Below are 25,175 nucleotides of genomic sequence, written 5' to 3' on the forward strand. Positions count from 1 at the left end.
CAATCTTCTAAATTCTAGCGAGTACAGGCCGAGTCTATCCAGTCTTTCTTCATATGAAAGTCCTGACATCCCAGGAATCAGTCTGGCAAACCTTCTCTGTACTCCCTCTATGGCAAGAATGTCTTTCCTCAGATTAGGAGACCAAAACTGTACGCAATACTCCAGGTGTGGTCTCACCAAGACCCTGTACAACTGCAGTAGAACCTCCCTGCTCTTATACACAAATCCTTTTGCTATGAATGCTAACATACCATTCGCTTTCTTCACTGCCTGCTGCACCTGCATGCTTACTTTCAATGACTGGTGTACCATGACACCCAGGTTCGTAACGAGTCCTTAGGAGGCCGTGGATATATCGTAGCGGCACGTTATGCCGGCCGTAGGTACTCGGGGCTATTTTTTACTCGTGGACATTTTTCATCAGGCTGGAAAAAACATCCCGACTTACCTGATGCCCCGAGTACCTACGGCTGGCATAACGAGCCGCTACAATATATCCACGGCCTCCTACGGACTCGTTACGAACATTCTGCGAGTTTGAAAACTCGGGAGAATTTGTGAATAACTTCGGAGAATTTGTGAATAACTCGGGAAAGTGGGACAGGCCCTTAAGCATAGCAGATCGTGTCTCCTTGACTACGCCTAAGAATTACTTCATGATAGTTTTATTTTATATGCACTCTTATTAAAACATTCCTTTCTATAAATAAACAGTGCTGTACAAGCATTGAAATTGTAAAATACTTTTGACACAAAAAAGCCATTCTATTCAGTAGTTTAACACTGTAAGTAGCCTTCATCTTGTGTCTTCTAAGACTGCACATTTTAGGTTATAACATGAAATGTAATTGATTCCCTAATTCATATTCTTCTCCCCTTTAAATAAAAACAAACATGAAGTATCTTTAAAAATATTCAGTTAGAAATTGGATCGCAACTACAAAGTAGTTCAATTTCAGTATAAAGGAAAATTGGGGACCAACTGCAAGTTGCACAAACGTCCTATTTTTCTTCGATGCCCTTCTGCCTCTGGTATGCCAATACATAAAGGATCAAGGAGAACTGCTATTGAATGACACTTCCGGAACTTAAACCCCATCCACTCGCTCCCCGCACTACCAAATTCACCCCATGTTTCCACAGGTTTGGATGCTAACCCTTATACCAAATGCTCTTATCAGTTTTCTGGGTTGACAGCCACCCTCACACTCCTCGCCATCAACCAACCTTTTGATCCACGACCCTCTGTCTCGCTATTGACATCTCTTCCTTACCACCAAACTCCCCTTGTCCTACAATTTACTGCCTTCATTCTGTATTGTACACAGCTCTAACTGCCCACAGTGTAAGATGTGATCTTCCATTGTCACTGAATAGCTCCAGTGATGAGACTTCTTAAAACAGCTAATAAAGCCTGCTCACCATATCCCCTGACTCTGCTATCTTTAAGAGCTCTATTTAATTATTAATACTGATAAAAATAAAATATAAACAAAGCAAACCACTGACCTCAGCTTACAATTTTAGTGAAAGTTGGTGAACCCTTTCAAATGAACAAGGGTGTTAAACGCTAAAACCAAGAGGTATTGCATATTTGAGCCATGCCTGAATGGTACCAATTGGAAGACTATGTAATGATCTGGAGTTGTATTAGAATAGCTATAATAATCAGGAAAGGGAATCTATGATGAATTTCTGATTAAATCAGAGGGATACTGCAAATAGCAACAAACAAAATGTTGGGGGAACTCAATGGATCAGGCAGCATATTGGAGTGAATGGCAGGTGACATTACAGGTTAGGACCACTCTTCAGATGGATTGAAGTAAGAGGGAGAAAGCTAGAAAAGAGAGATAGGGTGGGAGACAAAGCTTGGCCAGTGATAGGTAGATATGGGGTTCATTGGCAGATCTGTGAACTATGTGACAAAGGTTCGATTTTATCATTTAAAAATAAATTGGATAGTTATATGGACGGGAAAGGAATGGAGGGTTATGGTCTGAGCGCAGGTATATGGGACTAGGGGAGAATACGTGTTCGGCACGGACTAGAAGGGTCGAGATGGCCTGTTTCCGTGCTGTAATTGTTATATGGTTATATGGATGAAAATGAGTCAAACGTGTATCAGTAAGAAATGGAGGACCCTTCTTCTAATGTCGTCCACTGCATTTGCTGCTCCCAATGTGGTTTCCCTCACATCAACAAGACCAAGCGTAGATTGGGCGACTGCTTTGGCAAATACTTGTGCTCTGTTTCCCTTCCTCAAAGGACATTCAAATAGCCTTCCCATAGTAAAGCATGTCTTAAGTATTTTATAAGAGAGAGAACAGAATTGAGATGTAACTGAGTAATAACAGAAAACATAAAAGGAAAGTTAAACTTTTATGGCCTTTTAACAGTAGGATGGTAACAAGCCAAATGTATAAGTTCCAGAAAAATAGGCATTGTGGTTAATGCTGGAACAGTAGTGTACGCAACAAGTATTAATCAGATGCTGCACGTGGAATTTACTGCTGAGGAGAGGAGGCATGGATCAGCAGTTAGTGGAGATGAAATCAGTACATAAACACATAAATAAGTACACAAATCCCCCACAACTGGCATTGACATTTACAGAGTTAAAATTTCAGCTGAGCATAACAGCCGCTTGTGGTCTACTGGCTTTAACCTTTTCAGAGAGTCAGCAAGATTGACAATCTAAATGCACAGATTTTCTAGCAGAAACCAAAAAAATAGCAATTGTAGTTTTGTTAACAATGAGCAATAGGACATTCAGAAGTAGATATTCAATATCAGATAGTGCACAGCAACATTCGATTGGGAAGTAAGGAATAACCACTGTTAAGCAGATGTTGTGCATCTGGGTATAGTAGAATAAACGTATGGATAGAGGAAATGAACATTTGAATGGGATTTAATGGTAAAGTGAACGGATGATCCTGCTATGTTTTATATTGTCTCATTCTCATCTGCCAGTCTATGATTCATGTTTGCAGATTTCCACTAGAATATATATGACGGTGAGGAGGCCATTTGTACAGTGAGATACAACAGAAAGTTCACTTCTTCCTCCTCTTACAGGGCTCTCGCTTAACTTTTCTTCCCTGTTGCCAGCCGGGCAACCTAGGCAGCTTTTTAAGTTGCCAAATGACAGTTTAGGTGGTTTCCAAGCTGCATCTAAATTAAACTAAAACACTAAAACCAGAGGAAATCCAAAGAAGGGTCACTACCCGAAACATCACCAAATTTCTTCTATCCAGAGATGCTAGCTGCTCCATGGAGTTCCGACGCACAATTAAAGCATGGAATAGTCTTCACCCTACTATAGTTACCCAACCAGATGCAACTAAATTAAAGGTAGCTCTTTTTTTCCTCAAGAACCCTTTTTTGTTTTAAGTCCAAGTCAAGAGTCAAGAGAGTTTTATTGTCATGTGTCCCAGATAGGGCAATGAAATTCTTGCTTGCTGCAGCACAACAGAATATGTAAACATAATACAGAACAGGAGATAAAAGTTAACTGTGTCTATATACCAAAGACCGTATATATATATATATATATATACACAATAAATAAACAGATAAAGTGCAATAGGCTGTTATTTTTCAGAGTTTGGTGGTGGTGTTTAAATTCTGTTTAAAATTCCATTTCGAATATTTTTGGAGGGCCAGGAAACCAAGCAGCAAGAGTTACTCCAGGGAGTTACTCCAGCTCCAGCGAGTGATTCTGCGTTGGTTTTCAGCGGTCGCGGCGAGTGGACAGCAATGGCAGCCAGATCTCCCACCATGCAAAGGGAGGGAGAAAGTGGCCGACGCCGACCAGTTGCAGTGGCAGTGCGCATGTGCAGGGCTGATGATGTGCTGGCCCAAAGATCCTCGCTATAGGATCTTTGGTGCTGGCCGTGGTTGTGCGCATGTGTAAGGCGGCCGGCCGTGTCAGCGGACGAGGAGCGGGCAGAGACCCGAGACATGTGCACGGATATCGGGCGGAGACGGAGAGTGACACAGAGAGAGAGAAAGATAGAGAGGGGGCCCGCTCAGAATTAAACGGTAGGTGGCCCAGGTGCTTGCCAAGCCGGGCAAAATGGCATGGCTTTCAGGTTGTCTGGCGGGACTGGGTTGCCATTGGCAACCGGGCAACTGCTAATTTCAAGCCCTGTTGCAGTGAATATTTTTGGTGATTTAAAATTAAAGAATTTGGAAAAGTTGATTGGAATAGGTTCTTCTACTTATCGAGTCCACATACAAGATCAGAAGTCGTTCAGCCAGAGCTGAACGCATTTCTCGGTATCTGCACAATGGTGTCTGTCTGTCTTGCGCTTCTTGTGTGAGGTGGTGGAAAGATTGGTGGAAACAGGGCCGCGACGTGAACGCTCTTTCCTTGACCCCCATTGGAATAGGTTGATTGTGGACAATGGGATGTCTGGAAGTGGGATGTTTATATAAGCGTGCATTACCAAAGTTTATATTTATTCAATTTATAAGAGTGAATTGTAAGGCAGGTTGAAGTAAGGAACCCTAGTTGATGAGAGAAATTGAGGCTCTGGTCAAGAAAAAGGAAGCATGGGTCAGATTTATGCAGCTGGGATCAAGTGTACTGGATGAGTACAGGGGATTGAGGAGCATATTTAAGAAGGAACTCAGGAGTCCATAAAGGGGGCATGGGAGAACTATGGCAGGTGAGATTAAGAAGAATGCAATGAGATTTTAAAACTACATTATAGAAAAAAGGGTGACTGGAGAGAGAATAGGGCCCCTCAGAAAGCCAAGTGGTCATCTATGAGTGGAGCAGTAGGAGCTGGGCAAGGTCCTACTGAATTAATATTTCTCCTCAGTTTTTACTGTGGAGAAAGACACAAAGACTAAGCAACTTGGGAAAGTTAATGGCAATGCCTTGGGGACGGTCGGTTTATCTTTCAGGAGGCGCTGAATGTTATATCTTTAGAGTTTAGTTTATAGATGCAGCTCAGAAACAGACCCCTCAGTCCACTGAGTCCGCATCGACCGGTGATCCTCATGCACTAACATTATCCTACAAACACTAGGGACAATTTACAGAAGCCAATTAGACTACAAACCTGTCCGTCTTGGGAATGTGGGAGGAAACTGGAGCACCAGGGCAAACCCAAGCGGTCAAAGGGAGAGCGTACAAACACCGTACAGAGAGCACCCGCAGTCTAGATTGAACTCGGGTCTCTGGCGCTGTAAGGCAGCGACTCTAACACTGTGCCACCGTGCCACATGTGTGTGAAGGTAGATAAATCTCCAAGACACGATCAGTTGTATTCAAGGACCCGGGCTGAGATATATGAATTACCACCAGACACAGGTGAAGTACTGGAAGGCTGGATGCTGACTAATGTTTTGCCTCTATTTAAGAAAGTCTGCAAAGAAAAACCTGAGAACTGTAGACCAATGAGCCGAACATCTGTGGCAGGAAATTTACTGGAGGAAATTCTGAGGGTTAAGATAGATAAGCATTTGGAAAAACAGGATGATTAGGGATAGTCAGCATTGATTTTATGCTGGGGAGATCGTGACTCAGGAATTTGATAGTGTTTTGAAGAATTAACCAAGAAGGTTAATGAGGGCTGGGGTACTCAATATGGACTTTGTTAAGATTCTGTATGGTAGGTTGCTGTTGAAGGTTAGATCACATGGGATTCAGGGGGAGGATACAAAATTAGCTTCATGGTAGAAAGCAATTGGTGGTGGTGGAAGTTTGATTTTTGGACTGGAGGCCTGTGACTTGTGGTGTGCCTCAGAGATTGGCCCTGGGCCCATTGCTGTTTGTCATCTATATCAACGATTTGGATGAAAATGCACAAAGCATGATTCAATTAAGATAAGTATGAAGTGTTGCATTTTGGAAACTCAACCCAGGGTAGGACCTGCACAATGAATGGTAGGAGGCTGGGGAGTGAGGTTAAGCAGAGGGATCCAGGAGTACAATTACATGGTTCCCAAGTAGATCGGGTGGCGAAGAATGCTTTTGGCATACTGGCCTTCATTAGTCAGGGAATTGAATGTAAAAGTTGGGATGTTATGTTAAAGTTATACACAACATTGGTGAGGCTGTACGGAGTATTATGTTCTGCTTTGGTCACCTACTACAGGAAATACACCATTAAGCTAGAAAGAGTGCAGAGAGGATTTACGAAGATTTGACCAAGACATGAGGGCCTGAGCTATAGGGAGATATTAGGCTGACGAGGCCATTTATTCCCGGAGTAGGTGAATCGAGAACTAGATGACATAGGTTTAAGATGAGAAAGGTAAGATTTAATAGGAACCTGAGGGGCAACTTTTCACAGAGTTGTTGGTTGTCAGGAACAAGTTTCCAGGTAAAGTCATTGGGTGAAGTACGATATCAACTTATTATAGTTTTAAAGTGTTTTTTTTTAGGGTGGATAAACCCCAGGGCCTTCTCGTTGTGCGAATCTGGGGGGAAAATTGTGGCGACTCTTGCAGAGTTATTTGGATCATCCTTTGTCATAGGTGAAGTTGTGGAAACTTGGATCGTGGCTAATGTTGTACCGTATTTAAGAAAGGCAGCAGGGATAGGCCAGAGAACTACAGGCTGGCGATCCTGACATCAGTGGTGAGAAAATAGGTGGAGGGATTCTGTGGGACAGAATCTATCAGGCAGAATAGACAAAATCTATCAGGCAGTGGAATTTTTCTATGTGAGCTTCAGCATAGCCTTTGACAAGATCCCTCGTGGTAGGCTAGACTGGAAATCTAGGTCACATGGAATTCAAAATGAGCTAGTCAACTGGATTCCAAAATGGCTTGGAGGAAGGAGTCAAAAGGTAGTTGTGAAGGGTTGTTTCTCTAAGTGGAATGAAGGGTCTGAAGATGGGTTTCGGCCCGAAACTTTGCCTATTTCCTTCGCTCCATGGATGCTGCTGCACCCGCTGAGTTTCTCCAGCACTTTTGTCTACCTTCGATTTTCAAGCATCTGCAGTTCCTTCTTAAACACCTATGGAATGGCGCAGGAGTTGATGCTGGGAACACCTTTTTAAATCTACATTAATGTTTAGGATGGCAATGTAGTTTTTGCATTGTCAGTAAATTTACAGATGAATCCAAAATTGGTAGTATAGTGGACAGTGAGGAAAGATATCTTAAGTTTACAACAGGATCTTGATCAGTTGGGAAGGTTGGTCAAGCAATGGCAAATGGAATATTTGTACTTTGTTGAAGTTGAATATTTGTTGCACTTTTGTATGTCAAACCAGGGCACGACTTGCACAGTAAGTGGTTGAGTCCTGGAAAGTGTTGTTGAACGGAGTAATCTGGGAGTACAGGTGCATGGTTCCCTGAAGGTGGCGAGCCAGGTGGACAGGATGGAGGTGTTTGGCACCATTTCCATCAATGGGAAAGATACTCATTACAAAGGTTGGGACATCATGATGCAGCTGTACATGACGTCAGAACACAGCGTGCAGTTCTGGTCAGCTTGGAAGGATGTCATTAACTTAGAAAGGAAGCTGAAAAGATTCACTCAGATGTTATCTGGACTTGTGGGCTTGACTTATAAGGAGAGGATGGATAATTGCAGGACTTTTTTGGAATGTAGGAGACTGAGCGAGACCTTACTGATGTGTACAAAATAAAGAGGGTCATGGATAAAGTGAACACTCATAGTCTTTTTCCCAGGGTAGAAGATTCTAAAACTAGAGGGTGTGGTCTTAGGTGAGCGAGGAGAGATTTAAGAAAGACCTCAGCAACATTTTCACTTCGTCTGAAATGAGCTGCCAGAGGTAGCGATCTATAGAAGCGGATACAAATATGACTTTTTATGAAGGCATTTGGACAGCTTTATGTACAGAAAGTGTTTACAGGGATATGGGTCAAATGCAGGCAAAAACAGGCCCTTCTTGATCAGCATGGACAAGAAGGGCCTGTTTTTTTCCACGCTGCATGCTCAATTTTCAACAGTCTGAGGAGAATACACATCCAAGTGGGAAAACCCAACAATTGAGTGACATACAAGCCTGCTTCAATGTCTGCTCCATCGCCAACATGTCCTTGCCAGTATGCCATTTTCTCTATTGTCATTTTCGCATTATCCTCCAATTTTCACCTCCCTTTTCATGCTCTCTAAACCCTTGTCATCCTCTTTCTTCCCCCACGTCTCCAGGCACATCCATTGACATCTCCAGTGAGTGGTCTGATGTTTCCACTGACCTTACCCTACCCCTAACTCCTCACTCCAATCATTGTCCTCTTCAGACCCATGATGTCTCTCAGCCTCACCCCCCTTCCCATTCACATTTCACCCTATTAAAGGTTACAACCCAACAACAGAATGCCTTGTCAATCAAGTGGACGATATCCAGGAAAAGAAAATCCCAAATGATCAGCCACATCTTGCTGTTAAATTCAGCAAAACCTAATGGTCCCCTAATCACCCTACAGTTACCTATAACTGCCACCTCATCTCTCACTATCCTTCTTTATCTCACCAACACATATTGCCTGGGCACAAAGCTTTAAATTCTCCCTCCAAACCTATCTGTTTCACCACACTTCTTAAAACCTACCTCTTTGTCCCATCTTTCGTACACCTGTTCTAAAAGACGATTCAGGGTCACACTTCACTTGATAGCCTGTGAGGTAGCTTGGATATTGCCATACCTTAAAGATGCAATTTAAATATTGTTGTTCACCGACTAATGCTTCTGCCTGTAGTCTGTTCCATTATGACACTCCTCCACTATTATGACACATCCTTGCTCGTGGGTCTTTATGTGATCACATAATCATCAACAACACTGAAGGAGGCCATCTGGCCCATTGAGTCCATGCAGCCTCTAAACAGTCCTCTTCCAGTCCAAACCTCCCCTTGTTTTATTCCCTTGTAAACCTGTAAATATATTAGTCCGTAGAGTGTTTACTGTATGAGGGCTGTCAAAGGGCTCTCGTTTGGATGAGACATTGATGTAAGGCCACTAATTAAGGTGTTTAATGGCATTGTATGAAGCAGGATGTTCTCCCAGACGTTTAATGTTCAAACTAAGTAGCAAACACAAGTTATCTGATTATTTATCCAATCTTAAATTATGTGATTTAAAGACTGAATGCAACGACTGCTATCATCATACATCATTGCTTATGAAAAATCCTTGGAGGGACCTGAAAGCTGCTATGCATCTCCTCAGAGTAACACAGCAATGATGGAAGTACTATCAATGCAAAGAGTATCTTTTACATGATTAGACTTTATCACCATAGACCATACAAACAGTCGGCCATTCAGCCCCTTTACCACTTGCATCATTGATTAGGGCCATGGCTCCCCTGATTCCTCAAGACTGCTTTCCTGCCCTTTCCCTATAGCCCTTGATTCCCACACTGATTGGAGATCTATTTAGCTCACAAGTAAGTATACCCAAGATTCTCCCCCCACAGTTCATTGTGGCAGGAGTTACAAAGCCTGCAGAGAAGAAATTCTTCTTCATATCAGTCAGAAATGGTGTCTCTTTATTCTGAAACCATGCCTCTGGTTCTGGACTCTCTCACGAGCGGAAACATCTTCTGAGCAATTGTTCTGACTAACCCTCTAAGAATCATAAATGTTTTAATATGATTGCTTCTCATTTTACTAAACCCCAGTGAGCAATATTCCAAACTGTCTAACCTTTCCTCTGAGAACAACATTTTACCCGAGATTATCCAAGTGAACCTTCTCTGAATCACCTCCAGTGAAATAACACCGTTTCTTAAATAAAGGAAAGCTAGATGTAGTCACCCTGGTATCTTGTACAGTTGCAGTAAAACCTGTATATTTCAATTTAAAATTCCTTGAAATAGAACAACCTTCCCTATTCCCCGGTGAATCAATGTGGTTCTTGCCAGTGTGAGGTCACACACAAATTGGAGGAACAGCACCTCATATTCTACCTGGGTAGTGTACAACCCAAAGGTATGACCATTGAATTCTTCAATCTAAAATAAAATCCTTCCCTCTTTCTCCAGCACTTTATGTTTTATGCAAGATTTCGTCTTCAGTAATTCTTTGCATCTCCAGGAAAGGATGAGCGCTTTTTCTCTTGAGAAAACAATGCACAAAAATGAATTAATATATCGTAAAATGTGTTGCAGTGGATGCAAGGAGAATGAGAAAGACCGTAACTAGAGGTGGCAGATATCTGATGGCCAGCAAGAAATCCTAAGGGAATTCAAGAGAATGTGTTTTATCCAAACAGTGCTGAAAATGTGGATCTCACAGCCACAATGAGTAGTTGAAGTATAGTTTGGATTGAGATGTGTTGGTATCAGTTTGGATACATATGTCAGGGCTCTCACTTAACTTTTTTTCTCCGTTGCCAGCCGGGCAACCTAGGCAGCTTTTTAGGTAGCCAAATGAAAGTTTAGGAGGTCATTTAAGACGGCTTGCATGACACGTGCGATAATTTGCACGGCAAAGTGCGTAGTTACCAGTCGGCATTATGCTCAATGAAGCATTCACATATTATTTCTGCTTCAAATAGTCACAAACTAAACATATTCATCAATCAAGATATGATATATACCACAATGACATGCAGCAAAATTATAATACAGTATCTCAACTCTTTTTACACGTTGCAATGAATGCAATTTCTATTATTTCTTTCTACTTCCAAACAAAAATGTGGTTGGATTATTCAGCGTATGATCAACCTGTGTCAATAAATTCTGGACCATGGTAACATATATGCTTAACCATGCACACTACAGATTGATGCAAGCATGTTTTCTGTGAAGGACCGAAAATTATCATGACATGGCCATAGCATGGGTCGTTATTGCTATTGGTACATAAACACTCTCGCTTCCCACATAATTTATCCACAACAAAATATACAGGTTGCAAGGACATTTCTAAAGGCATTTTATGATAATAGCTGTTAAAACCGACTATACCTACCTGACAGGTTAAACATTACACTAACTGACAAGAGATGGCCAAAGGACATAACTGCAGCAAATGTTCTTTTGGCAATATGTTTAAAGGTGTCAAAGCGCCACATTACCGGACATTCAGATTAGATGTATGTGGTGTGAACAGCAATGAAGATACCCAGTTTGTACGCACCAGATTTTTTGAAAATTATTGATAAATGGTGTTTCCATCATTCCCACTTCAGAATTAACGATAAAATTTCAACTGAAATATCTCTTGACCAAATTTGTTATGTATATGACTGACTGTAGAAGTAAAACCTGGATAAATCCAATGTATAGTTGTGAATGTTGCTCATTAAATAACTACTGTACTGATACTCCATATTAAGAGCATTGATTTGACATTAAAATGAATTCTGTACTAACGTGTCAACGGTAGCAGTGACAATCGAGCATTGCGGTTTTAATGTTTCACAATTTAATTAATCCATCTTTATGGATTATAACAAATAATAGCATTGGGAATTAAAACACATTTGAGTGCATTCCGTTATCAAACATAGTCAACGTTCGCTCTGAAGACATTTCCAGCGCAGTAGGGTCGGGGGGGGGGGGGGGGGGGGAGTAAATCAGATGGATTCATTAAAGGGGGGTGGGGGGGGTTGAGAAGGTAATCGGTGCGGGATGGATGGATTGAGGCAGGGGAAATAGCGGGTGTTGGTTGGAGTAGGTAAAATTGTGAGGGGAGAGCACGGGTGATGAAAGTGGGGGTTGAATGGGGGGATCAGTACGGGATGGATGGGAGGATCAGTACAGGATGGATGGGGGGGGTCAGTGCAGGATGAATGGGGGGTCAGTGCAGGATGAATGGGGGGGGGGTCAGTACAGTGTGGATCGGGGGTCTGCAGGATGAATGTGAGGCTCACTACAGGATGAATGGAGGGTTCACTACAGGGTGGATGGAGGGATCTGTGCAGGATAGATGGGGGGGGATCAATGCAGGATGAATGGGTGGTTCAGTACAGGTTGAATGGGGGGACCAGTGTAGGATGGATGGGGGGTGGCAGGAGAATCAATGCTAGCTGGATAGGGAGATCAGTGCAGGATGAATAGATGGGGGGGGGGGGGGGGAGATGGTAAGGGGACCACAGGATGTCAGTGAGGACTGAATAGAGGTGGGAATGGGGATCTGCGGGATGGAGAAGAGGGGTCCCAGGATAAGGGGAGTGGAGGGGGGCGTACAAGAGAGAGAGAGGGGAAGGGGTAGAGGAGGTGGGGAGGAAGGAAGGTCAACGCTTCTCGGACAACACCGACATCATCGCCCCGCTGCCTTAGCCGTCCCTGTCCACCGCCAAGTGCCGCCGCCAAAGGGGGAAGCAGTTGGGATCTCTTCGCCACCGCCTCCCCTCCTCCGTGAGCCAACAGGAAGATGCGGTAGATGGCGGAAGGTGGCCTTGGATCATATTGTCCTGGTTGTTTAGTTACTTCTGGGATAGTATGGTCTTAAAACTGCAGCCTTTATTCGGAGCACTGCTAGAAACATTTATTGTATAATAAGGAACTGCAGATGCAGGTTTACACCGAAGATAGACACAAAATGCTGGAGTAACTCAGTGGGTCAGGCAGAAGAAATGAGTGACGTTTCGGGTCTGAAGAGGGGTCTCGACCCAAAATGTCACCCATTCCTTTTCCTAAGTTACTCCAGCATTTTGTGTCTAGCTTAGCAAAATTAATTGTTTTCCTTCATTCTGTGGCCTTCCCCTACTGCTCTTTCTAAAATGGTCCACTGAATGCACCCACGACACTCTCGATCTTCCCTTTCAGTGCTGATTCCTCGCCACTCATTTGTTCCCTGCCCCCACCCCCAACCCTACAGCAGTCAAATCTGTAAACCCTGTCTATCCTTCAAATTTGCAACACCTAGATAATTTGCAACAAATTTTTATTTTTAACCATACCACCAACTTTATAAAAATCACTTGGCTTTCAATCCACTAACTCTTCATTTCTCAAATCTCTTTATAATTTCACGATTCTATCTCTTCTATATTTGTTACAACTTCTCTCTAGCCCAGCACAAATCGGTTTGTATTTGTCACACACAGTCAAATATATCTGAAATCTGAAGAAGGGTCTTGACCCGAAACGTCACCCATTCCTACTACCCAGAGATGCTGCCTGTCCCGCTGAGTTACCACGCCCTTTTGTGTCTTATCTTTGGTGTAAACCAGCATCTGCAGTTCCTACCTACACAATTTGAATTATATCTATTAATTTCTTTTTCAATCAAAAATCACCAACAAAATCCAATTTTATGGAGAAACACCGTATTGAGTCAATTTGATATCAACTGATATACCACAGAAGCAGACTGCTACTGATAATGTGGTTTATGAAAAAAAAATCTAATCTCAGATAATGATATGAGGCATCAGGTCTTTGTCTTTTTAATTTATGACCGCATCTGAGCTCCTTTTTAATATCTTGACCTAAAATTATTATTGGATACACAATAATCTATGTAACATTCAGGTTAAACAATTCTTACTATGTAGACCTCATTGAAAACAAAGCTACCTTTACACAACTTTGAAATATATTTTCCTTCTAAAGTTCTGCATTGAAATATTTTTTGACCATGTTATTTATTATTCCAGAGATGAATTTACTGTCAATTACAGTGTTTCCACTTTGAAGGAAATTACCCGAAATTCTGGAAATTCTGTTTGTCTTCGGGTAATTTTAGGGAAATTGAATAATTTCGGGAAATTTCCGCTTCCGGCCTGCGAAGGGGTGTAAAGGTAATACACAGAGCACTGCTGGTTTGGCGCTCAAGGTTTAAACAGAGCGCTGTTAGTTTAACGCGTGGGAATTTAAACAAAAAGCAGTCGGCTGCAGCGCTATGGGTTCTAAATATAGCGCAATGGCCACAGTGCTATGGGTCACAGACTGTTTGGGAAAATTCTCGTATAACAATGAGTCCTTCGAATTCTCTTTCGCAGTGGAAGTTCTGGATAAGCCAGTGGTGAAAGGTTACCAGTGGAAGGTGGGATTGCAGTTACATTGGGATTGGCCTTGATCTTACAGAATGGTGGGTGGGCTCAAGGGGCCGAGAGGGAGGGGCGGAGAGAGGGAGGGGCAGGGAGAGGGAGGGGTGGAGAGAGGGAGAGAGAGAGAGGGAGAGAGGGGGGGAGAGAGAGAGGGAGTGAGAGAGAGAGGGAGGGAGTGAATGAGAGGGAGAGAGAGAGGTAGAGGAAGGGGAGATAGAGAGGGAGGGAGGGAGAGAAGGAAGGAGAGAAAGAGGGGGAGAGAGAGAGGGGTAGAGCGAGAGGGAGAGAGGGAGGGAGGGAGGTAGAGAGGGAGGGAGGGAGCGAGGGGGGAGAGATGAGGAGAGGGAGGGAGGGAAACGGGGAGGGAGGGTGAGAAAGAGGGAGGGAGAGAAAGAAAAAGAGAGGGGGAGGGAGAGAGAGAGGGAGGGAGAGAGGAAGGGAGGGAGAGTGCAGGCACGGAAACCGCTGTCAAAACATGCGGGGGACACTATTTCTTGGCGGCCGCACACACACGCACACGCACGGCTTCGACCGTGGGCCCTGTGGACGGTAACATCGGGAGCTGACCTGGTTGGTGACCGACTCCGAACTCCAACAACAGCAGCTTCGCCCGCCCCGAATCGTGGGGCTTGAGTCGGCCTGTTCACGGGGTATTTCATCGGGGGCTTCAACATCGGAAGCCTCGATCGCCTTAGGTGAAGCAGCTTGATTTTAAGCTGCTCTGGGCGCTGAAAGGCCCCACGAACCGGCCGATTCAGCCCTTAGAAAGCGCCTGATAAAGTCCGGATAACATAACATGTGGGGGGGGGGGAATCGTCCCCCACCTCTCAAAGTAGGGGGTGACGTGTCCCCCCTATCCCCCCAGGATTTCCGCCCCGGGAGAGTGGGAGAGAGAGGGAGCAGAGACTGAGGCACATGAGAGGGGATTGAGAGCAGGTTGAGTAACAGAGGCAGGCAGATACGGTGTAATTACATAGATCTGTTTTGCCTTGTTCTTCTTTGTGTTGTTAACGTGTGCATGCGAAAGAAAAACAACAACAAATACCACGCAGGAAGCATTTTTGAAAAATTCAGGAAATACCATCAAATTCCAGAAAATTTGGGATTTTGTTTAAGGATTTTTTTTAGAGGTGTGGAAGCATTGGTCAATTATAAGGTTAGTAAAGAGTGATAAGCTTTCTGTGAAGTATGAATCTAATTTAAAGCATGAGCATGACGTTTACTGAATAGTGTAGTAAGCTATCAACCAGTCCACAATGAGAGCAGTGAGTTCTTCAAAGATTCATGATTTCTGCACACATGACTGAGAAACTACATTTTGCATTGAAATGTGAAGTTCAAAACTGCATTGCAGTGATGAATAGAAACATAGAAATAGAAACATAGAAATTAGGTGCAGGAGTAGGCCATTCGGCCCTTCGAGCCTGCACCGCCATTCAATATGATCATGGCTGATCATCCAACTCAGTATCCCGTACCTGCCTTCTCTCCATACCCTCTGATCCCCTTAGCCACAAGGGCCACATCTAACTCCCTCTTAAATATAGCCAATGAACTGGCCTCGACTACCCTCTGTGGCAGGGAGTTCCAGAGATTCACCACTCTCTGTGTGAAAAAAGTTCTTCTCATCTCGGTTTTAAAGGATTTCCCCCTTATCCTTAAGCTGTGACCCCTTGTCCTGGACTTCCCCAACATCGGGAGCAATCTTCCTGCATCTAGCCTGTCCAACCCCTTAAGAATTTTGTAAGTTTCTATAAGATCCCCTCTCAATCTCCTAAATTCTAGAGAGTATAAACCAAGTCTATCCAGTCTTTCTTCATAAGACAGTCCTGACATCCCAGGAATCAGTCTGGTGAACCTTCTCTGCACTCCCTCTATGGCAATAATGTCCTTCCTCAGATTTGAAGACCAAAACTGTACGCAATACTCCAGGTGTGGTCTCACCAAGACCCTGTACAACTGCAGTATTGTTCTTATTTGTCTGAAGTTGACTGAAGGGGTGAGAATCTTTCTGAAGTCTAGAGCAACGTGAAGCAAGTAGTTAAAGTTGAAGAATAATGCAACAAAGTACAAGATGACGTTAATAAACTTGCCAAAAACAAGCAAACTGCCTGATCCCTGGAAATCTGATAGGGTCAAGTTGTTGGAGCGTTGTCAAGTTGGATATTTAGTTCTGGCGTAGTTCTGGCAGCAGAACAGGACATAGGTTTTGGAGCTATTAACTCACTGTGTAAACTGGCAACACAATTTACTGACATATCTCAAGTTAGAGATAACATCTCCCAGGCAACTGTCATTGCTGTTATTTTTGTATAACTCACATGCAAGTTCTGGGTACTTCACCATTATAAAGGTATCACCACAGTCATGGTTGCCTGGAAAATATTAGCCTAACCTGGGTCTAGAGCCAGTAATGGGTTTATTGCATACATGAGTTTTTAAAAAGTATCAATTTCCCATTCCAGTTTTTATCCTGGGATATTTCACCTCTTCCGAGAGCAATGTCTGGAATCAAGTAGCAGCACTGTCTAGAATTACCATTCTTGGTTTACAGAATTTATTACTTCAGCAGGAAGAATTAGCAAATGGTGATCAAGCAACTTGGAGGGGGAGCTAAAACTGCAGTTCCAGATAAACCGAAGAAAGTATATCGTAATCTATATTGGGAATGTGCGGAATAAAGTGTATTTCATTTCGGAGGAAGCCCGCTACTCATCCATGCAATCCAAAAAATAATAGGAAAGGAACAAACAGTTGATAGAAGTCATTGTAAGGATGCCAAGGAGAGGGCAACTGGCAGTGACTAATGGGCCATGGCACTGAGGGAAAATGTTGAGCTCCCATATGTTTATTGAAACTTACAAAATTCTTAAGCGGTTGGACAGGCTCGATGCAGGAAGATTGTTGGGGAAGTCCAGAACAAGGGGTCACAGTTTAAGGATAAGGGGGAAATCTTTTAGGACCGAGATGAGAAAAACATTTTTCACACAGAGAGTGGCGAATCTCTGGAATTCTCTGCCACAGAAGGTAGTTGAGGCCAGTTCATTGGCTATATTTAAGAGGGAGTTAGATGTGGCCCTTGCGGCTAAGGGGATCAGGGGGTATGGAGAGAAGGCAGGTACAGGATACTGAGTTGGATGATCAGCCATGATCATATTGAATGGCAGTGCAGGCTCGAAGGGCCGAATGGCCTACTCCTACACCTATTTTCTATGTTTCTATGAAGCCACTATAGGACTTTTAGTAAAATATTTATCCGTTGTTAATCTTGCTTTTAATTTTGGAATTACGTCAATTAAAATAAAAACTACTTGGTTTTCTGGTCCCTTTCTGGGAAGTGGCAATATCGTTTTCATCTCTGGTTTAGAATTTGAACAAATTGTTGTAGTATAATTGTACACTTGATCCCTGTGGACGTTTGTGTTGTTTCCCTGTTGAACAAGCAGCCAAAAAGTAGAGATATTAGTTCTGTGTTTGAATAATTTGGTGTGTATAAATATGCACCGTGGCTTCTTGGGTTTATAGTTACAACAATAAACCCTATTTTGGATTCCATGGGAATATTTCCATATTACATGGGAATATTTCATTTACTGCATTGTTTAAAAATATTTTGGGGAAATTTTTTTATATGTAGATCGCCTATTCAGCAATCTTTTATGGGGTTATAACCGACATTTACAATGAACACAGGGAAAATGGTGGTTTACCTCCTGTCAGCCTCTCTTTTCAGGGTGTGAATAGTAATTCATATAACCATGTTTACCCAAATAAAAAGATCCAGCTTTTTAATATAGTTTTGATGTAAACTCATGCTGTTGATCTCAATCTCTAATAATCTCCATAACCTCAAGGCTATGTTTTCAATGTCGGTCAAATTGAATGTATTCTGATTAATATTTGCCAAACATTTTGAAGATTGGAGTAGTTTATGCATTGATCTTTTCCACCTGGAGCTAAAGTCCCTGTCCCCACTGTACGAGGTAATTCAAGAGTTCTCCCGTGTTTTCCCCTGATCCGAACTCGGAGAATGTCCGTAGCGGGTCCGTAGGAGTTCGTGGATGTCTCGTAGCGGATGCTATAACGGTAGGTACTCGGGTCATCCGGTAAACTCGTGACGTTTTTTCATCCCTGCAAAAAATGTCCACAAGTAAAAAATATACTTGTGATGAAAAAAATTGTTACTTTTTACTCGTACGAGCCGCTACGAGACATCCACAAACTCCTAAGGTCCCGCTAAGGACATTCTCCGAGTTCGAAACGGGATAACTCGGGAGAACCCTTGAATTACCTCGTACAATGGGACAGGGGCTTAAGGCTTAAAGTGCTCCAGGCAAACGGGATGAATTCTCTAGCAAGCAAGCAAGTTTATTTATATAGCACATTTCAGCAACAAGGCAATTCAAAGTGCTTTACACAAAGCATTAAAAAGCAATCAAAAGAAATTAAAAAGAATAGAAAATAACAACAAGCTAAAATAGAATAAGACAAGTATAAAACACAAGAATAAAAGTTATGTCCCTGTCTCACTCAGGAAACATGAACGGAAACCTCTGGAGACTTTGTGCCCCACCCAAGGTTTCCGGGCGGTTCCCGGAGGTTTTTGTCAGTCTCCCTACCTGCTTCCACTACCTGCAACCTCCGGCAACCACCTGCAACCTCCGGGAACCGCACGGAAACCTTGGGTGGGGCGCAAAGTCTCCAGAGGTTTCCGTTCAGGTTTCCTAAGTGGGACAGGGGCATTACAGTGCAGTGTAAGATATGAATCATTATTTAATTTAATTAAAATTAAAAGCAATAAAAGCAAAAATAAATGTCCCACTTGAAAAAACACTGCGCGTCATACGTCATCACGCCGCGAATTTTACGGTGACCTGATATACGTCAGTCAATGATGCCGGCAGTCGCCGAAAAAATCGCCAAGTGGGACAGGCCCTTTATGCTTACATGAAGCACCTGAGGATGTTTTTCCACTTTATAAAAATCCTATATAAATGTAAGTTGTTGACTAAATATGGTAAAACTTTTGGTATGTTCTATGAGAAGGTGTTACCTGATCTGTTTTGTTTGTTGTGGTGTGTAGGAAGAAAGAATCAGAATGAACCTGATGAGGAGGAACTGATCAGTCTGAGTAAACGGCTAGTGGAGACCGCTGTGATTAAGGCTGTACAGCAGTACCTAGAGGAAACACAATCTAAAGCAAAACTGAACACAAATGGGCAGAAAAACAGCTCAAAATGGTTTAAGGACACTGACCCAAACAATGGAAACAAGAAATGAAAAAGTTACATTTTAAAACCGGTGTTTAGTGTGTGCAGAGAGTATTTTTATGAGTACACGTGATCATTGTCTCAAGTGTTCAGTGCACCAAGGTTGAAAAAGCTGAGGAAAGATAATACACTGCAATGGAGGAAAATCAAGACCTTCACAGTTTATTCATCCGAGGTTCTCCAACGCAACGCCTGAAAGAAAGTGATCGTCTTCTCAATGCTTGTGTATGGACGTCAAATGTGATGAAAGGGTCTCGAGTACCTGAAAATATTGATTTGATTTTTCTTCAAGACATCAGTTTCATTGATTTAGTTTGTACAACTGTTTTTTTCTTATTATTGTAGCGCAAATATAGTGATTCATAATAGAAAATAATAAATCTAAAATGATTGAGAATAGAGAATAAGTAAAACTGATTGAACTGTTGAACTATGTAGATTTAATCATTTCACAACATTGTTACATGTAAGCTGAACCTTCTAGTGCACACGGATATTACAAGTATTTATTTATAATTATGGTTGTGCTGTAAAAACAATCTATATTTCTTTTGAATATTTAGTTTGAAATTGTAATTTAAATCAACTTTTGTAAAATGAAACACATTTTTATCTTTTCTTCTTCAGGAAGAAAGCGTGATTCAGACATAATTAGGAATGCTCTGCAGAAAGAAACCAAAGCAGTACAGTGCAAACTTAATCAGATAAAAGAACTGTTGTCGCATCCAGGGACACAAATGAGAATACAGAGGGAAATGGCTGTAAAAAGCATTGCACTGAAGCAATGATCAGGAGGATCTGTCAACATTGATTCTTATGACTTGTCAAATGAAAAAAAAAGTACAGTAATAAAATCTCTGAGGAAATGAGAATTGAGGTCACCTAAATTCAACATGTTTCTTATAATTATTTTGTACATCAGCTGTTTCAGTTGGAAAATATAAAGATCAGTATTATTTTATTGAAATTCAATCAACATGTAATGTTGTAGCTCTGAATCCTTTTTTATTGCATTTATATAATATATAGATATATGAAATGTATATCTATCTACTTATATACTGATTGAATTTTCCAAATATTATTAACTTGAATGCATCCATTCCCGCTGGCGAACGGGCAGCAATTAGTTTACTGCTGTCCATGAAAGATTGAACTGTCAACTGAGGAAGACAGCATTTTAGTTGCATTGACTAAATAAATTAGACCTACACAGGTATTTGGGAAGAAATGTTTGAAAGAGTATTTATTTAATTTACATTTGCTTTAAACTAATTTGCATTGCTAAATTAGATTGGATGATGATTAAATGAATAGGTCTGAAATCTTCAACTCATCATATATAATTTGTCAAGCACACAGTCTATTACATTTCCAGCAATGAGTCACAAATTATTTTTACCACTCAAGACTGAAACACATTATTTGCCTCATTTGTATTTGTGCAGTTGATATTCTCGTAACATCCATGAACTATTCAAGCAACTATGGGCTAAGCTGGAACAAAGCAACTGTTTCAAGACCCCATGTTACCAAATCCAAAATTGACAACTAACTTCTGAGATTCCATTAGAATCGATTTTCATTCATTTTAGGGGGGGGGGGGGGGAAGGTATTTGAACATTTAAATAATCCCTTCACAAAAATCATTAATTTTAATTGCAGCATGCTTTATCCCATGTTAACATTGATTTTGTTATTCATGACAGTAATTATTTTCGATTACATGGTGTGAATTTTTGCATATTGATTTTAAACATCTATACATATGGATGGACCCACAGTAAAATTGCCATTAGCCAAAGTCACTATGTTGCTAATTAAAAGAAGATAGGATTAAACTGCCGTTTGAATTTAAGCAAATATGTATTCCAATGAGCCTTTGAAGATCAATTGCATTTGTAAGGAGCAGCAGTGTATGAGGGTGCATTTTATGCTCAGAGCTTCAGGAAAGACTTTTATATGCTATTACTGATATTACTTTGGGAATAGTAAGCAATTCACATATATGATTTATCACATTGATTAGAGCACTGTGATTCATTTATTTTCACTACAAGCACTTTCCTGCTTTAAAGTCAATTTGCTTAAGTCAAGGCTTAAAGAGCCTGGCAAAGATGCATACATCAACTGGTTTATGGGATCTCTTGACAGCTATGAATGCGTAGACACTGGTCAAAGCAGGCCAGCTGAACATTTCAGCATGGGGGTGGCACTAAACCAACACCTGTTTGGATTAAATGCACGACAGATTTTCTTAGATGTGAAGAGGATTTTTGTGTTAACAAAATCATTATTTAATAATGTTCTTAAGTATTTTTGTTCTCTTTTTTGTGGTTTTGTTACTGTTGAGTTCATAACATTTGTTTTCAAATTATATCACTAAATAACTTATTTTGTGTTACATTGGGTCAAATTCTTTCAGCCAGATTAAAGTTATATATTGTTAGAGGTTTATAATGTGATTATTGATGTGAGCTAATGGTTTTTCAAGTATGATTGCGAATTAACTTAAAATAAAAATTATTATGATTCTATTTATTATTTGGTTTTCAAGTCATTTGCTAAATTTTCACAAAATGTGCCTGAATAATCTTTATGCAAGTTATGCAAGATATTTTATTTGTTTTCAAATTTAAGTGGATAGTCACTATCTGATAGGTTATTTTATGGAAAATGTTTTAATATGCTTACAAAGTTGATTCTACAACTTTTGATCTTGAGACGATAATTGCAATGCATTGTCCAATAGTGCATTATTTAGTTTACTTTTTGGCTGCCCATCCCCATGTGAATAACGTGTGCATTTTCATTCGTTTTATATTGCTTTCTTTGTGATACGTGTAATTGCTACGCTCAAAACATTCCTCTTTAAGATTAAATGTGCAGATTGAAAATACAAAATCAGAGATCAGCTGCTGTTTGTTTATTCAATTAAATGATGCATTTCTATTGAAAGTGATTGGAAATGGTTTGGGGGCCTCATTGAGCCTGCTGGTAGTATAATACAGCAGATAAACAATATGACATCTTTAACATTCCTTAACACAGCCAAGAGGGGCATAATGTGTAAGAAGGAACTGCAGATGCTGGTTTAAACCGAAGTTAGACAAAACGTCACCCATTCCTTCTCTCCAGTGATGCTGCCTGTCCCGCTGAGTTACTCCAGCTTTTTGTGTCTATCTTCAAGAGGGACATAAAATGAGAATTTGGAAAACGAATTGAAGGAATGATCAAAAAGGTAGGTTTTGAAATGACTTCTGTAGACAGACTGAGAAGGGACATACTACAAGGTTAAATGGGTAAAATCTAGAGTACTGTGAAAATGAGGTGGGAAAAGAGTGAATTCAGAGCATCGCAAGTTGCAGTGCAGGGTTGGAGAAGTTTGCAGCGACAGAATCATTTTGAGAAGGTAAAGAGACTAAAGTGGGTGGTATTAGATAGGTAGTGAAAATGGTTGTCAACAATCGCAGCTGCCTCTTGATCAGTTGAGCAGGTGGGCTGAGGAATGGTTGATGGAATTTAATACAGAGAAATGTGAGGTGTTGCATTTTGGGAAGTCTAGGAGCAGGACCTACACAGTGAACACGTGGGCTCTGGGCAGTATTGTAGAGCAGAGGGATCTAGGAGTGGAGGTACATAGTTCATTGAAAGTGGCATCACAGGCAGATAGGATGGTCAAAAAGGCTTTTGGCACATTGCCCTTCATAAGTCAGAGTATTGAGTATGGAAGTTGGGAAGTCATGTTACTGTTGTATAAGACATTGGTGAGGCCACTTAGGAGTATTGTGTTCAGTTTTGGTCACCTTGTTGTAGGAAAGATGTCAAGCTGGAAAGGGTGGAGGGAAGATTTACGAAGATGTTGCAAGGACTCAGGGGCCTGAACTATAGGGAGAGGTTGAGCAGGCTAGGACTTAATTCCTTGGAGCGCAGGAGGATGAGGGGTGATCTTATAGAAGTGTACAAAATCATGAGAGGAACAAATCGGTTAAATACACACAGTCTTTTGCCCAGAATAGTGGGTTTGAGAACCAGAGAACATAGGCTTAAGGGGAAGGGGGACAGATTTAATAGGAACCTGAGAGGTAACTTTTTTACACAAAGGGTGATGGGTATGTAGAACATGCTGCCAGAGGAGGTAATTGAGGCAGGTACTATCATAACATTTAAGAGACATTTTGACAGGTACATGGGTAGGATAGGTTTAGAAGATTATGGGCCAAGTAGGTAGGTGGGACTTGGGCATATTGGCTGGTGTTGGCATGTTAGGGCGAATGGGCCTGTTTCCACACCATATGATTCCAAGAATATTAATGCCAGTTCCAATAAAAGCAAGAAAGCAATGGAGGATGGATGCTTAAGCACAATTCTTAGTATGGGATTGGGCATGAGGAATGGAACTTTAGATTACATGTAATTCTTAAGTTTGGAAAGAAGTAAGAAGAAGCAAAGAAATAATGTAATTTTTTACTAGTATAGTAATCTACGAAATTGATACAAATGATCCAAAGAATGTCCAACATCCCATTGTACTAGCTGGTGAATCCGTCCATAAGACATAGGAGCAGAATTAGGCCATTCAGCCCATCGAGTTTACTCTGGTATTCAATCATGGCTAATCTATTTTTCTCTCTCAATCATATTCTCCTGTCTTCTCCCATAACCTTTGACACTCTTAATAATCAAGAATCTATCAATCTCTGTTTTAAAAATACCCAATGACTGCCTCCACAGCCGTCTGTGGCAATGAATTCCACAGATTCACCACCCTCACGCTAAAGAAATTCCTCCTCGTCTCCATTCTGAAGGTATATCCTTGTATTCTAAGGCTGTGCTGCCTTTCATTATCCGGTTATTATTCGGATGATTAAAAAATCTGGAACAAATAGATTGATTCAGTAATGACTATGAAGTATTTGATTAGTGTTATATAATGTGGAAAAAGACCCTTTGGCCCAACGTCCTTGCCAAACAACATGCCCCATCTACACGTCCCACCTACCCGCGCTTGGCCTGACCCTCGAAACCTATCCTATCCATGTACCTGCCCAAATGTCTCAAATGTTATGATAGTTCCTGCCTCAACTTCTTGTAGGAAATCTATCTGGTTCACCAAAGCACTTTTTTGCAGCTTAACTCCAGGTGCCAAAGCAATGTGGTTGCCATTGTGCCTTCTGAAATGATACACAAGCCACACAATTCTGCCAACGCAGCTGCAACAAAATATAAAAGATGAAATCAGCCTGGTTATCGAGCATTTAACATCCTGCAAAGGCCAGTCAACTGTGCAAAGTTCTACTCATGAAAATTAAATTGAGAGCAGCCCATGGACTTGTCAAGAAAAAGCCTGATATATTAGTGCTTACAGACTCCTACTTTTTTCCTCAGGACCGGCCCACCTGTGGACATGTGACATTATAGCCAAACATTGGAAATAAGACCTTTTATTCATTACCTACTGCCCTCAAGTCAAGAGTGTTTTAGATTGAACAATGAAATTCTTATTCTTATTACAGAACATGTAAACATAGTACACTGTAAATAATATGATAAACAAGAGAGTTCAGTGTAAATATATATATATTTGTAAGTATGTGTGTGTATATATATATATATATCCACCATCATGGCGAAGATGTTAGTCCTGATGGACGGGCACCGCCCATGTCTGCTCCTCGAACAGGCATTCCTGAAGAGCAGACAGTCCAACTGATGCTCGCCGGAGCTGATTTCAACGATTCCCAGCACCTCGCGGAGAGAGCCGACGAATTGTGGGCACACAGACGGCGGGACATTTGTGCCTTCACCAGCTCCCCTGTCATGGTGCGGGTGCAACCGAGACGACATCGGGAGGAAGAAGAAGCCCAGCCCAGCGTCGAAGAAGCATCGCCGCTTCCAGTTGTTTACAGCCGACGTCGTTGGTGCTACTACCATCAGCGCTAAGGCCCCTAAGCCAGAAGAT

General features: G+C 41.6%; 1 protein-coding gene across 1 annotated transcript in view; it reads left to right on the forward strand.

Moving 5' to 3' along the window:
* Positions 1-19,324, forward strand: part of akap7 (A-kinase anchoring protein 7) — a 148,562-nt gene extending 129,238 nt beyond the window's left edge. Inside the window, exon 8 of the mRNA XM_033021276.1 lies at positions 19,027-19,324. Coding sequence (XP_032877167.1) covers positions 19,027-19,223 — 197 coding nt within the window. The 3' untranslated portion in view covers positions 19,224-19,324. The remainder of the gene's footprint in view (positions 1-19,026) is intronic.
* Positions 19,325-25,175: the final 5,851 nt, after the last annotated feature.

The sequence above is a fragment of the Amblyraja radiata genome, chromosome 5, assembly GCF_010909765.2.
Source record: "Amblyraja radiata isolate CabotCenter1 chromosome 5, sAmbRad1.1.pri, whole genome shotgun sequence".
NCBI lineage: Eukaryota > Metazoa > Chordata > Chondrichthyes > Rajiformes > Rajidae > Amblyraja > Amblyraja radiata.